Here is a 13805-nt window from a genome sequence, read left to right as displayed (position 1 = left end):
TCTCTTTTGCCTAATTTATCTAACTCGGTCTCTCATGTTTTGTGTAAACCTTGAGAAGAAGCATGTCGTAGCAGGAAGACAGAACAAATCAGAGGTGATAAATCTGGATCCCTTTCCCAGTTCTTCCTGACATTTGTTATATGGCCTTGGACAAGTCACTTACCCATCTAGGAATGAAACTTTCCTCTTTTTACCATTTGCGGGGAAAGATCATCTTTAAGATTGCTGTCAGACTTTCTTTAGGGTCTCTGTGATGAATACAGCATGATGAATGTTATTTCATTTTTGTATAAGGATCCAAAAAAATGGAATCATAATTACACATTTCTAGCTTTTAATTCTAAATACTGTGATGAAAAGGTGTAAATTAAATAATCAGATCAACATTGATTGATAAGACCTATGTCTATAAGTTTAAAACAGTCATCACTTTTTTCCTCATGGCTGACTGAAAATTAGCAGGAGACATAGTTATCAACACTTAGCACATAGACGTGAAGACATTCACTGCTGATACAGAACAGATGGACCATTAGATATTGAATCTTGTCATACATTAAATAATATGCCTTGAAATTATTTTCCAGATATTTTAAGGTATAATTTACGTGAGCCAAATCATAAGTTTTAAAACGCAAAATTACTTCCATAAGGAATATTTTCAGAAAGTTCTTTTTAAAGACAACAAAGGGTACATTTTGGAGAGCTTTTTTAATAGTTAGAATCTGAAAAATACCAAGGCTATATTCAACAAAACAGCACTCCATCAAAAGCTATATAGAACAGAACTTTCCGTAGACACACTTGTTCTGGCTGGGGAGAGTGGGAAGAGAAGCAATATGAATTCTCTCTTGATCTTAAATTTAAATTTGTGGGTCACTAGTAGCTACCAACCCAGAATGGAGGCCTCCCAGTACCATGCTGCCTTTTAAGTAGAATGTCACTTCCTAGGTAAGACTGTACTATAAAGGGTACCTAGGCCATGTACAGATGATCTTCATCCAGAATTTATCCTGTACTATTTTAATTTTTCCCACTTTTAAGCTTATTGGTATGATTTATAAGATTCTTTTGTTATTTATTAATGCAAGTATCATTACAAGACCACTTATTTTCTAAAACCAACGAATGTTTGATTACATAGCTGAAAAGTATAGAGCTGGTATATACCCAGATACTATGATGAATATTAGCAACATGTTAAACCGCTATACTTATATGTTTTAATTTACCTTTTCCTCTTCTAAGAGATGCTACCTTCTTCCCATTCTCTCAGACACATCCTCTATCCATCCATCCATCCATCCGTCTATCCATTCATTTTTCTCTAGCTATGTATTCCACCTCTCCCAAATGTTTTGAAATTTTAGGTTAATCTCATTTGAGGCTCAGGTAGGCAAGAGAGTCTAGGATGCAGCCGAATACTTTGTGGTTGGTGGAATTTACTTACTACTGGAAATCTGTCTAATCATTCAACACTTAATACCTATTGTACTCCTGGCATTGCATTAAAACTTGAGTCTACATAAATCAAAAGACATGGCCCCATCTTTAAAAAAAAAACATAATGAGCATAAAAGCACAAAACAAATATACTGCAAAATACTATAACCACCGATTAATTAAAATATTTAAAATAAAATAATGGAGAATAATGTCCAGGAAGTGAAGGTCATCCTTGGATTAATTAAGCATACTTTTCAAAGCAGTCTTAAGGTGAGTGTGAATGGAGATTTGCGTTGGGTATAGTAGAAACAGAAACTGGAGTGCAAGAGTCTGCTTAGGAAATGAGAGGCTGTTTCACAGGGAGGAAACCACTGAGTTTTCTCTAAAAAGGAAGTGTTTGCATGGCACATAAGTGACTGAGGCATTTTGGTCAGAAGAACCATGTTTAAAGCAGGGAGGAGAAATACTGAGTTAGAGCAGGAAAAGACATGTTCAATGATCTACAACATGTTTGTGTTATTGGATATAAACTTCAAGGAGAAAAGTCAAAAAAGATTTGGACCGCAGATAGGTAGGGTTTAGGTATTAAAAGATTTGGGGTACTATAATCTAAAAATCTGTAAAGCACAGAACTAGAGACAATATGTCAAAGTAACAGGGAGATAGATTTGGGGCTCGATACAAAAAAAATATCAACAGTAGGAGGCATAACATTGGAAAAGGAGAGTCTCCTCTTTGGGTACCATTTGGAGATACTTACAAGAGATTGAGTTTTGAGTTAGTACAAGAAATGTCTAGTAACTAAAGATGGTTCATAAAGAAGTAAGCTCCTTGTCACTGAAGGTATTCAAACTGGGTCTTTTTAATATGTCAGAGATGCTAGGGAAGGGACTCTTGTATCAGCTGTGATATTGCACTAGGTCCCTTAAGGTATTTTACAACTTTAAGATTCATTGAAAAATAAATAGAAACCCTTTCAACCGGCTTGTGTAACCGTATTTTAGAGGAATCAAGGAGGTTTTAATTCAGTGATCTTAAAAGCAGGTGTATCAAATCCAGTGTTTTCATATCAGTGTGTCAGGAAATACTACATCTGTGGTTACACAGGTAAGCCACACTTTCCCTGTAGTTCCTGCTCCAGTCTGGTGTCAATTCTGCTCAAATGTGGACTTTCAGTAGGATAGTTTCTTTATCATGAGACCTGTGACCCTCATCTTTCCCATTTCTCATTAGTCTGCCATGTTCTTTCACCTTTCCAGGATATGAACCTCGCTCAGGGTCCCTTTGACCCCACATTGCAGTTGATTCTACATCCACTCGTCTTCCTCCTACATCACCTCTTCTCTGTTGAAGACATTCCTGTGTTCTGTCAGTTATCTATGCTCTCACAGGCTTGATTATTAAAGGTTATAACATCACAGCAGAGGGCTAGTTTTTTGCTATGCATATCGTCGCCTTTGAATTTTTTTTTTTGGCTTGTGACATTATATAATTTTGTACTATTCATAATTATAGCAGTGAATTCATTAAGCAAATATTTCAGGGCACCTACAACATGCCAGACATTATTCTTAGCACTGAGGACTAACAATGCCTTAAGACAAGTACCTTGCCCTTTGGGGGCTTACGTTCTGGTGAGGGAGGACCAACTAAAATTATGAAACATGAATAAACAAATATATAAATAAAGTATTTCAGATAGTGATAAGGGCCACAAAGCAAACAAAAGGGGGAAGAATAGTGACTTGGCTGGCAGGGCTGGTACTTTTAGCTCAGGTGGTCAGAGAAGGACTCTCAGAGGATGTGGCATTTTAGCCAATGCATAAATGATGGGAAAGAGGCAAGTGGCCAGAGGGAACATCAAGAACCAGGGCCCTGAGATGATCCTGGCGGGTTTCTTAGAGGGAGAAAGAAAGAACCAGTGGGCTAGAGCCTAGTGGGTGCAGGTAGGAGTTGTAGGAGGTGAAACCGCTGGGGTTCGAGGGGACCAGGTGGCAGAGGGTCTTATAGCCCTTGCTGAAATAATGGAATATCATTGTAATTCCAGTGGGAAGCCACTGAAGAATTATGTGCAGGAAAATGATTATTGAAAAAAATATCACAAATTGAAGTGTGTCATGTAAGAACAAATGTTACGTTAAAGCTCATTAGGATAAATATCCTGTCGCTTGGATCTTTTAAATGGAAAATGAGATTGGCATTTTCCCCTAAACAGATCTTTCCATTTAAACTTAACCACTCATGAGTAATGCTTCAAATAAATTAAATGACCCACATCAAAGAGTGTCATTAGCAGTATTAATTTAAAAATTTTTTAAATTAAGGATCATTTGCATTAGTTTACAGTAGCAGTTGGTTCTTTGCTCTTCTCAATTGTTCGTAGTGAGAGATGTTACTCTTATTACCTGAATGAAAATAGATTCAGGTGACATTTTAGGTCACGGTTGTCGTTGATTCCAAATATATTCATTCTCAAAACTCTCATCAAGGCTAGCTCTGTTGGAGAGAAAATCACCCCTGTTTTTGGTTATATGCTCACTATTTCCTCACCTCGTTTTGTTATTACTGCATTATCATACTTATAATATAAAGCTGCCTTCTTTTTTCATCAAAATGTTACCACACTAGAATTTCATTTCTACGTGGTCATAGCTTGCTGCCTTTTGCTAGCAGCTGAATATCCTCAGAACGGCATGGTCCCTTAAATATTGAGTGAAAATAGCTTTGGACAGGCTTTCTTTTCCACTCTGGTCCTGTCCAAGATGGCAAGACATCCTGGTATACGGCAACAGTGGAAGAGTAACTAGGGCATGGAGGTGTCCGACTCCTTGGCACCAACTGCCAAGTTCAAGTGTCATCTCTGCTTCTACCATGTCTGATATCTGCTCAGTCTTCTTCATCTGGTACAGGTAAAGCTGAGATAAATTTGGAGGCTATAAAATTCTCTAATAACGGTGTTTTGTAAAAGTAGGTGATAAGTAGATGATTTCCACTTATGTTTTAATTCTGGAGATTTCTGTCATAATCTTTAAGCATCTTGGAAGTTGTCTTGCTGACCATGCCAGCTAGTAGTATAAATTGCTTTCTTTTCTTTCCAGGAAATGTTTCCAGACTGCACACTTTTACTTAGAGGACAGTACATCCCCTCGAGTAATATCCACACCTCCAACACCTATCTTTCCAATTTCAGGTAATAGCTTAAAGTGTGACCCTGAGTAGCTGGTAGATGTTAAATGAAAAGCGTGATGTTGGAAGGTTTTTCCTTATTGGAGTACTTTGCAAATGGCTATAATGTAGATTAGTTAAATGTTTGTGTTGCCCAAAATATTATGTATCAGGCATTCAGGTTTATAACTCGTTCTTGTTAATTTTGAACATTCTTGGGACTTCCCTGGTGGCACAATGGTTAAGAATCTGCCTGCCAATGCAGGGGACACGGGTTCGAGCCCTGGTCCAGGAAGATCCCACATGCCGCAGAGCAACTAAGCCCGTGCGCCACAACTGCTGAGCCTGCGCTCTAGAGCCCGTGAGCCGCAACTACTGAGCCCACGCGCCTAGAGCCCGTGCTCCACAACAAGATTGGCCACCGCAATGAGAAACCCACGCACCGCAATGAAGAGTAGCTCCCGCTCACCACAACTAGAGAAATGAAGACCCAACACAGTCAATAAATAAATTAATTAATTTTTAAAGTAATTAATAAAAAAAATGTTTTGAACAGTGTTAACCATACAGGTAATGTGGCAAAATAATTTATAGCTGTTCAGATGTTATATGTTAAAGAACATAAATATTTATAGCGATAAGATATCAGTAAGGAATAATGCCGACTTTCAGTCATTTGCATTCCTTTAATGGAAACCTAAACAACAAAAGTCAGACTAAATCATTGCAGTAAGGATGGACAGGACAAAACCCACAAAAGTAAGGATAACGTTTAGTTCCCTTCTGATTATCTGAGTGTATGTGAGAAAAGGTTTCTTAACTACATTACGGGGAAAAAAAGAAATTTTAAAATGGTGAGGGTACAAGAAAAACTTGAGCACAAAGAATGCATGGTTGCCGGAAATACTTTAAGTGAAAATGTCAGTTGTGTCCCTGGGAAAACATCAACTGTTTTATCAGAACTTACCTAGTTAACAATATTCAAGAATTAACCAGGGTCATTTTAAGACCCTTACTGACCCTAGAGTTCACACTGTAACTAAGGTCACAGACACTTATGAATTAACATTTTATAACATTTCAGAATGAAAAGTGCTAACAATAATAATAATAAAAAAAGTTTACTAGAAATGTGCGAATTAAGGAAGCAGAACTGGAGGACAGAGGACAAGACGAGGACACGGAGAGTCACCAAACCAGGGAAAGCAAATGGAAACATTCCACTCTACATCTTTGTACAGAAGCCTCTTTTTAAATTGTCTGAGATGCCAGATGTTATTGCTTGAGGCTCAAATTCTACATGAAGTTATCTCCTGAAGTCTCATGATTTCAAAAACAAAAATAAAGAAGAGAAGCATTTTTCTTGTAATTTGCAGCAGGCATAGGAATAAGAAGTGTTTTGCTCCTTTACCTCTTTTATCAACTCTATAAACTCTGTGTCTTTAACCACCACTGTTTTGTTTTTCTAGTTTATATTAAAATTCTTTCTTTTAGTACAGCACAATTTCTCATTAACATATTTAGAATTTTGAGACCAGTTGCTCTTGGTGATCTGTTGTGTTTAGTTCCCTTCACTTTCAAACATACCTCTTCTACATATCCTGTCAGCATGGGTATGCAAATTAAGTATACCATTATCCAAAGTCCAACACAGTTTATTATTAACAGTAAATAAAATAATCCAAAATCAGGTTGTCCAGGAAATCCAGAATCCCCTGTTCTACTTCTTAGAAGAAAGGTGCTCAAGGGCATCTCCTCCTTTTACTTGCAGACCAATTCGTAAAAGAATTACCAAAAGACATGATGGCAAATGAGAAGTAGTCAGTTTGCTTGTGGAAAGAGGTTAGCTGTGCAGGATAATATCCGTGGTTTTGACGAAGCTTTACTAGGAGAACTAACGATTTAGATGTGACAAGTTATTTCTGTTTTCTTGTCTAATTATAAAAGCTACTTCTAGGCAAGATCCTTCTGTAGGTGTGAAGGTGAAATTACACCTTTGTCTAGTGTTTCTTAAGGTTAACTCGCTAATGCAATTTTAGTATTCAGGTATACTCATCTAAAAGAGAACAGATGGATTCTAATTTTTTTTAAATCAACAAATTCTTGGCAACTGAAGCTTAAAAATATTAAATGGCCTAGATGCTGAACATCTGTTGATGTAGATAACTGGTTCTAGTGAAATGTGTTTGATGTTTCCTTGTCAGAGGAAGGAAATTGTGAAATTGCACACTGTGAACTAGTAATATGTTTAATCTAAGAAAGTCTTTCCAGGAAAAAAAAAGAAAAAAACAGAACGAGGTAAAATAATTTGGCCCCTTCACAATTAATTAACAGATCCAATGACTTTATTTACATAGCATATTTTCAAGTTAGAATTCTTGAAATTTTACAGATTAAAAGTCCCAAAGGTTTTTGACATTATCCTTAATGAATAGTCTGCATATAAATGTTTTCTATTATTTATAGAAAGAAGGAAAAAATGTTTTCAAATGTAAACATCTGACTATTTAACGGAGAGGCATTAAACTGTACAATTTTATAAAACTGAAATTGCACAATATATTATGTTTAGTCCAGGGTAAAATTGAAAATATATTATTTCTGCATTTTTTCCCCAGAATTTGCAGGCAACTCCCACTCATGTTAAAGAAAGTTATCCATAAAGAGATGCAGTCCATTGATAAGAAGTGAGGCTGTGATATTATTTATAACTTAACATTGAAAATTAAGTTTCTCTTTAGAGTATGAAAGGAAAAGAGATTCCTGATCAAATCAGAATTCTAAAATGCAGGTTATGATTGAAAGTAAATATAGAGAAAATTGATAATTGTTGCTGAATGTTTCTTGGAACATAAATTCAGTCGGGATTATAGGAATAAGTGAACTTTGAAGTTGTTTTAGAAGAAGCCTCTTTATAAATCTCTATAAATGAGAGGCACATTTATTTCTGTTGAATTATCCTTTCCAACATGATTTTTTTATTCACTTAGATGATGTTGGAGCAATTCCAGTAAAGCACTTTCCAAAGCATGTTGCAGACTTACATGCAAGTAGTGGGTTTACTGAAGAATTTGAGGTATGATTTTAATATGTCTATTTTAAATAATATGGAAAATAGTAAATTTTTAAAATTCAGCAATAGGCTATTTCTTGACATTGAAACCATTTTCACTTCTAGCAAGATTATTAGTTCCGTAATCAATTATGTGTTTAAGATATGTGTTATGTTTATCATACAATTTAGAAAATTGGTTTTCCATTTTAAAATTCAAGTTGTAAAAGTGGAAAAAACAAAAACATTGTTAATTCTCTCCCATAAACTCAGAGTTCTAGTATTCTTTTTTAAATCTGAACTAGTAACACTGATTCCTTTTAATTTCCTAAATTATATAAATTATAGTAAACTAGTAAATTTCATAATTTTCAGCCAAAGTACATACAAGTTCTTAATTGTAAGGACTACAACAGTGTAAATGCAGAAGCATTTATTATACAAGGCATAATAAATATACAAGGTAAAACCCCATCTTCTCAAGAAAATATGCATTTCTAAAAAACATTTGAACTTCACAATCAGTGAAAATTTTTCTAGTATTATTCTGTAAAACACTCTTAGATGGTAGGGGCAGAGAAATTTACTGCAAATTTATCATGGCCCACTGAGCTGTCAGTTAAAGAGCTTTTCCAAAATAGGGCGCCATAAACCAACCGTTAGCAATAAAAACCACGAAACATAAAGTTACTCTTGCTGAGCGCTCCCTAATATGCCGATCATTGTACTAGATGCTTCTACATTCAACCGTCACCCAACTCTGGAAGTTATTTGTTTTTATTTCTATTCATATTGCTGATGAAATCAACTTCCACAGAAGTTAATTAACAACTAATAAATAGCAGGGTTGGGATTCAAACTTAACACTCATGTCCTTTCCATTCTAGGAATTGAGGGATCCCCACCCCCTCCCCAGCCTCTCCCCTTTAGGAAGCATCACATTGCTTTTTTGCCGCCTTACCTCAGACCCAAGTGCTCAATTGACCTCCCTCTTTGGAGCCCTTTGAGGTCTGATCCTGATCAGAGGATACACCACCATCCCTAATATACGCAGAAACTGCTCCCCATGAATCAGATCAACAAGAACATGTTTATGGAAGGAAAATGCCAGAGATTAGAAAGCTTTAAGAAACCAAAGGAAAGAGAAATGAAATATATGTTTTCACTAAATTAAAAACAGTAGAAATCAGCTAATTTAATCTTAAAAGAAGTCTAAGTCATAGCTACATTGAATAAGAAAGCAGTGTGAAGTGACTACTAAGTAAAGTGGAACAATATGAAGAATTATATTTTTAAAACATCAAATTATTTTTTCCTACCATAATAGAGGGTACTGGGTGGTGCGGTATTAACTTGTAGAAACTATCAGGCATCCATCAAACAAAATCATAGCTGCAAAAGGGAGAATATGCTAAGGATGTGTCTAATCTTCCAGATGTTAAAAGCCATAAGGAGGGGCTTCCCTGGTGGTGCAGTGGTTAAGAATCCGCCTGCCAACGCAGGAGACACGGGTTCGAGCCCTGGTCCAGGAAGATCCCACATGCTGTGGAGCAACTAAGCCCGTGCGCCACAGCTCCTGAGCCTGCGCTCTAGAGCCCGCGAGCCACAACTACTGAAGTCTGCATGCCTAGAGACCGTGCTCTGCAACAAGAGAAGCCACTGCAATGAGAAGCCCACACACCGCGACGAAGAGTAGCCCCCACTCGCGGCAACTAGAGAAAGCCCATGTGCAGCAACAAAGACCCAATGCAGCCAAAAATAAATAAATTTTAAAAAGAAAAAAAAAAAAGCCATAAGGAAAAATAGACAGTTTATTGTAAAAGTTGCTGATAAGCATATATACAAAGGCAGATTCACAGTTTTCACTATAAAATCATTTTGAATATTATTAAGCAGTTCATAATGATTAAATTAATAAAATAACTTCACATTTTTACTCAAAAAGTATTTTCTTAATTCCATTGGTTTAACTCATAGTCTGATTAAAGAAAACTTTTCATTAACTTAGTAATTAGCTTAATAACTAATAATGCTACACCTTTTCAGTGGTTCATATATTAAATTGTTTTTAAATCTAGAGTCAGAATGACTTGCTCCAGAAGAGGCCTTAAAAGCTTGTTTAGTGAAAGGCTGAGCCATTTTGCTGACGAATCAGATTTATATTTAAGTTACATACTTTCTCAAAAATTATAAAGCTTTCATGTTATTACCTTAATATGTACTAAATAATTGTAAATTCCGAACTAATATATTTAGATAGAAGACATCCCTGGGAAGGATTTTAATTCATTTTAAAAGAGAAATGGCAGAAATAATTTTTCTCTACCCATTGAAGTTTTATTTTAATTAAAAAGAGGTCTACTAGTTAAATAGGTAGAAAGTAGTACTATCTAAATTTTGTTTCAAAAGACATAGTATATATGATAAAAAAAAATTTCAGGAGATTTCTAATGTTTTGACAGCTCTACAGACCACCTAATAGGAAACTGTTTACTCTTTAAAATTACTCAAAATAAACAAACAAAAAAAAATGTACTACTAATTCAGTGTTAAATAGTTCTATCATGATCAAATACAATTATATTTGAATACTAGTAAATCTGCCTAGAATGTTAAAATGTGTCATCAAGTATGTGGTTTTTCTCATCAGCATTTTAAAAATTCATCATATTATTATCCCACTGTCCCCTTTTAAAAGTGTTATTTTTTTCCTTTTACATAATGTTAAGGTTCCCAGCTGTTAGAAGTTTTGATTTGCATGCAACTGTTTGAAACATTCTGTTTTGTTAGTATTTGACAGATGTATTTATTGCATGATCATGGTTTTCCATTGTAAACCTAATATGAACACTTTCTTTTCTCATTTGTCGTGTGCTGTGGAATTTGATTTCTTTACTTTTTTGGCATTCATTCCCTCATTAGACACTGAAAGAGTTTTACCAGGTAAGGCATTATTTCACTGCATTTTCTTTTAGCCAAGAAATAGTTGTAACATATAAAAAAAAAATTTTTGGATAGATTGTTTTGTTTTTGTCTTCTGTAGCATATTTTAAGGCACTTTGTTTGAAAGGATGTGTGTTAAAACGTTATGCGTACAATTTCTTTACAGGAGGTGCAGAGCTGTACTGTTGATTTAGGTATCACAGCAGACAGCTCCAATCACCCTGACAATAAGCACAAGAACCGATACATAAATATTGTTGCCTGTAAGTATACCCTTCACTCAACTCTGACTTGTTATCATTGTCGTTGTGCTGCTTTTAGTTCACTGTCCTGAAGTCCTCTGACAGCAGACCTCGGTGTAGCTGTTTCAGGACCTTTGTATCAGGGGATGAGACTTGCGTTAGATAATACAGAGTGTTTTACCACTCCAGTTTAAATACATTCTGCAATGAATGACATCTGTTTCTTTTCAACAAAATAAACTCGTATTTTAATCCAGTCCTTTCTTCAGACCCCACGGCCTGTAAATCTGTTCTTATGGTTTTCTGTCATTATTTATACTCCATAGTCCTATTTTCACTGGAGATCCCCCTACTTGATGTGAATTTACTTCTAAAATGGGATTTTCTTTAGACTCTATTTTTTCCTTCTACCGTTTTCCCTCCTCTCTTGCCATTCTCCCCTGGGGTCTGATAAAGGGTTAATTGGATTCATTCTTTTTATTTCTTCTCTCCCTTTACTGCCTTAGCTGACCTCTCTTTTTCTCCTCCATGAGCAGCTTTCTGGCTTTTTTCTTTAGGACAAGTTTACCTATTTTTTTGTATGAAATTAGCATGTTTCTTCCATCTTCTTGCAGCACCTCTTATTTACATCTGTTCGCTTTTATTTTCCTTTATAGCCCCCTCCATTTCTTGAAATTCATTCTTCCCCAAAACTTCAACTTATATCCTTTCTTATGTATTCAGTGGGCCTTCCTAGATTCATGTGAACATGGTATTACCAGCTCGGTTATTTAAATTCTGGTTCCATTCTAGTTTCTGGAATGGGAATTTTTATGATCACAGTTCTAGGTAGTTTGCATGGATGCTGTCTTTTTTCCCCACAAGGTTTACACCAGTCTTTGCATTTTGATAGAACGTTCTGCTTCATGTTTGTCTTTCTCAACAGAAGCAGCTATCCTGCTGCACATAAAAACTCAGTTGCTTCTTGGACAGGGTGAAGTCGTTGTTAGACCATTCTCTCCACAAGCTAAATAGAAAATACCCACCGGCTAATTAAGAAGCAGATAGAGATTAACATTTGTTGAACACCTACTATGTGCCTGGCACTGTGAATTCGTCATTTCATTCCATCCCTGAAATAACCTGGCAAGATAGAGGTAATAACAGTCCTACTCTGAGATGAAGAAAAGCAACCTGGAAAACTTACCCAGTAATACCCTTCTGAAAATCTGAAAACCAAAATGCAAAAGTAGCCTGCCATCCAAACCCTTCTTTCCATGGCCACACATCTATTTCTGCCTACCTTTCCTGCATCTTTGTGAACTGCTAATGTCACCAAAGTATTATTATCCCAGAACGTCTCTTTAACTTGTCATAGTTTGGTCTGTATTCATTTCTTCATCCTTGAAAAAAAAAAATAGTCTGCCCAGTGAAATCCCCAAGTGTCCTTCTAGTGACACTTTCCTTTCTTACTATGCAATTCCTCCAAATATAGTTTCTCTGTAGAACTGAATTTAATCCCAAATGCCTCATTTCAACACATTTAATTATGACCGTGCACCATGTATAAGTTACCACGGTTTTCATCCCCTCTTCACTGACAGTACAGGATCCGTGTCCTCCGTTCTTGGGCAGTCATTGCCCTGCCTCCCTTTGCAATAGCTCCTCTTTGAGATCTTCCATTGAAAGAGCTGTTTGCTGTAACCATTCACGGAAACTTTCTAGACCCCTTCTGCTTCCTTCTCTACTTCTTCTTCCACCATCAGCCTCCTGTTCAGAGCATGCCTGCTGCCATCCTTCCTGAGCTTTCTGACACCCCCGTCACTCTTCTCTCCCCTTCACTGGCTCTGCAGTGTTCACAGCCCCAGTATTCACCTTTAGAAACCCATCTAAGATGCCAACTTCAGGATTCAACCTCTATGAAAAGGTTTATTTTCATCCCAAACCAATACAGTTTCTGTCTTCGTGTCCCTCTAGGATTCTGCACCTCTCTCTTGACACCGGAACATTCCTCTCTGTGTATATGTCAATTCTCACCTTCCACACTGGAAACCTTGAAAGAGGATTTTGTTGTATTTATCTTTATTTTTGTCATCTCTGTATCCTCCGAAAGCTGACTAAAGTAAATGATGTTTGCACTGATTTTAATTGTATTTGATAAATTATTATGCAAATTTAAATGAACTTTATGCTGAAAAGCAGTTCATGCTATAGTGAAATATTTTCTTTTTTTTTTATTACAGATGACCATAGTAGGGTTAAGCTTGCACAACTTGCTGAAAAGGATGGCAAACTGACTGATTACATCAATGCCAATTATGTGGATGTAAGCATGTTTCAACTGAAATTTTATGAAAATTATGTTAAACTATGAATTTATTATACCATGGTATTGTACATACAATAGTAATAAGTATTAAATGAAAGATAATAAAAAATACAAATTAGTAGTAAGAGATCCCGTAGCTAAAGGTTGTCAGATTGAATGGCATTCAAGCTATTGTACTTGGTTCATCTCCTGGGTGAGAGAGGGAATTGAGGCTGAGAAATTACATTCAAGGTAGGATGTATATATTCTGATAGTTTTATAGCTCCTTAAATAAGAGGGGTAGGATCAGTGCTTATTTGGAATGTCCCATAGCTCCTAGCCCATTACTATGTGGGTAGCAGCTGATAAATAAATTTTGACTGAAAAATTCTCAGGGTAGTACTGGCTAAAAGGCAAACACATGATTTCTAAACCAGTTACCAGCCTTTATCATCCTGGGCCCTTCTCAGGATACCCAGCTTTGTGAAACTTACTGGAGATCTCCAGGGGCTGTAGATCACTGACTAACTTACTGGTTTTTTTCCTGTGGTCAGTTGAATGCCAATGGAACTCAGTTATTTTCCTGACACTGACCTTGCAGTCTAGCAGCCTTCAGGTTTATGCTGTTTGGAACAGTTAATTCAAAGAAATGAGTACCAGATATAAGTAT

The 13805-nt window shown here is 36.2% G+C and overlaps 1 protein-coding gene across 4 annotated transcripts in view; it reads left to right on the top strand.

Moving 5' to 3' along the window:
* The window catches only part of PTPRZ1 (protein tyrosine phosphatase receptor type Z1), a 161003-nt gene that overhangs the window by 130430 nt on the left and 16768 nt on the right, over positions 1-13805 (top strand). For 2 of the 4 annotated variants that reach the window (XM_004265510.3, XM_004265511.3), the window contains exons 14-18: positions 4545-4636; positions 7602-7687; positions 10586-10606; positions 10773-10869; positions 13071-13153. In XM_004265510.3, coding sequence (XP_004265558.2) covers positions 4545-4636; positions 7602-7687; positions 10586-10606; positions 10773-10869; positions 13071-13153 — 379 coding nt within the window. The remainder of the gene's footprint in view (positions 1-4544; positions 4637-7601; positions 7688-10585; positions 10607-10772; positions 10870-13070; positions 13154-13805) is intronic. The other 2 variants (XM_033420395.2, XM_004265512.3) reach the window with 1 other exon arrangement.

The sequence above is a fragment of the Orcinus orca genome, chromosome 9 (assembly GCF_937001465.1).
Source record: "Orcinus orca chromosome 9, mOrcOrc1.1, whole genome shotgun sequence".
In the NCBI taxonomy this organism is placed as follows: Eukaryota; Metazoa; Chordata; class Mammalia; order Artiodactyla; family Delphinidae; genus Orcinus; species Orcinus orca.
The sequence above is the reverse complement of the archived record's forward strand: the minus strand, read 5'-3'. Positions and strand labels throughout refer to the sequence as shown.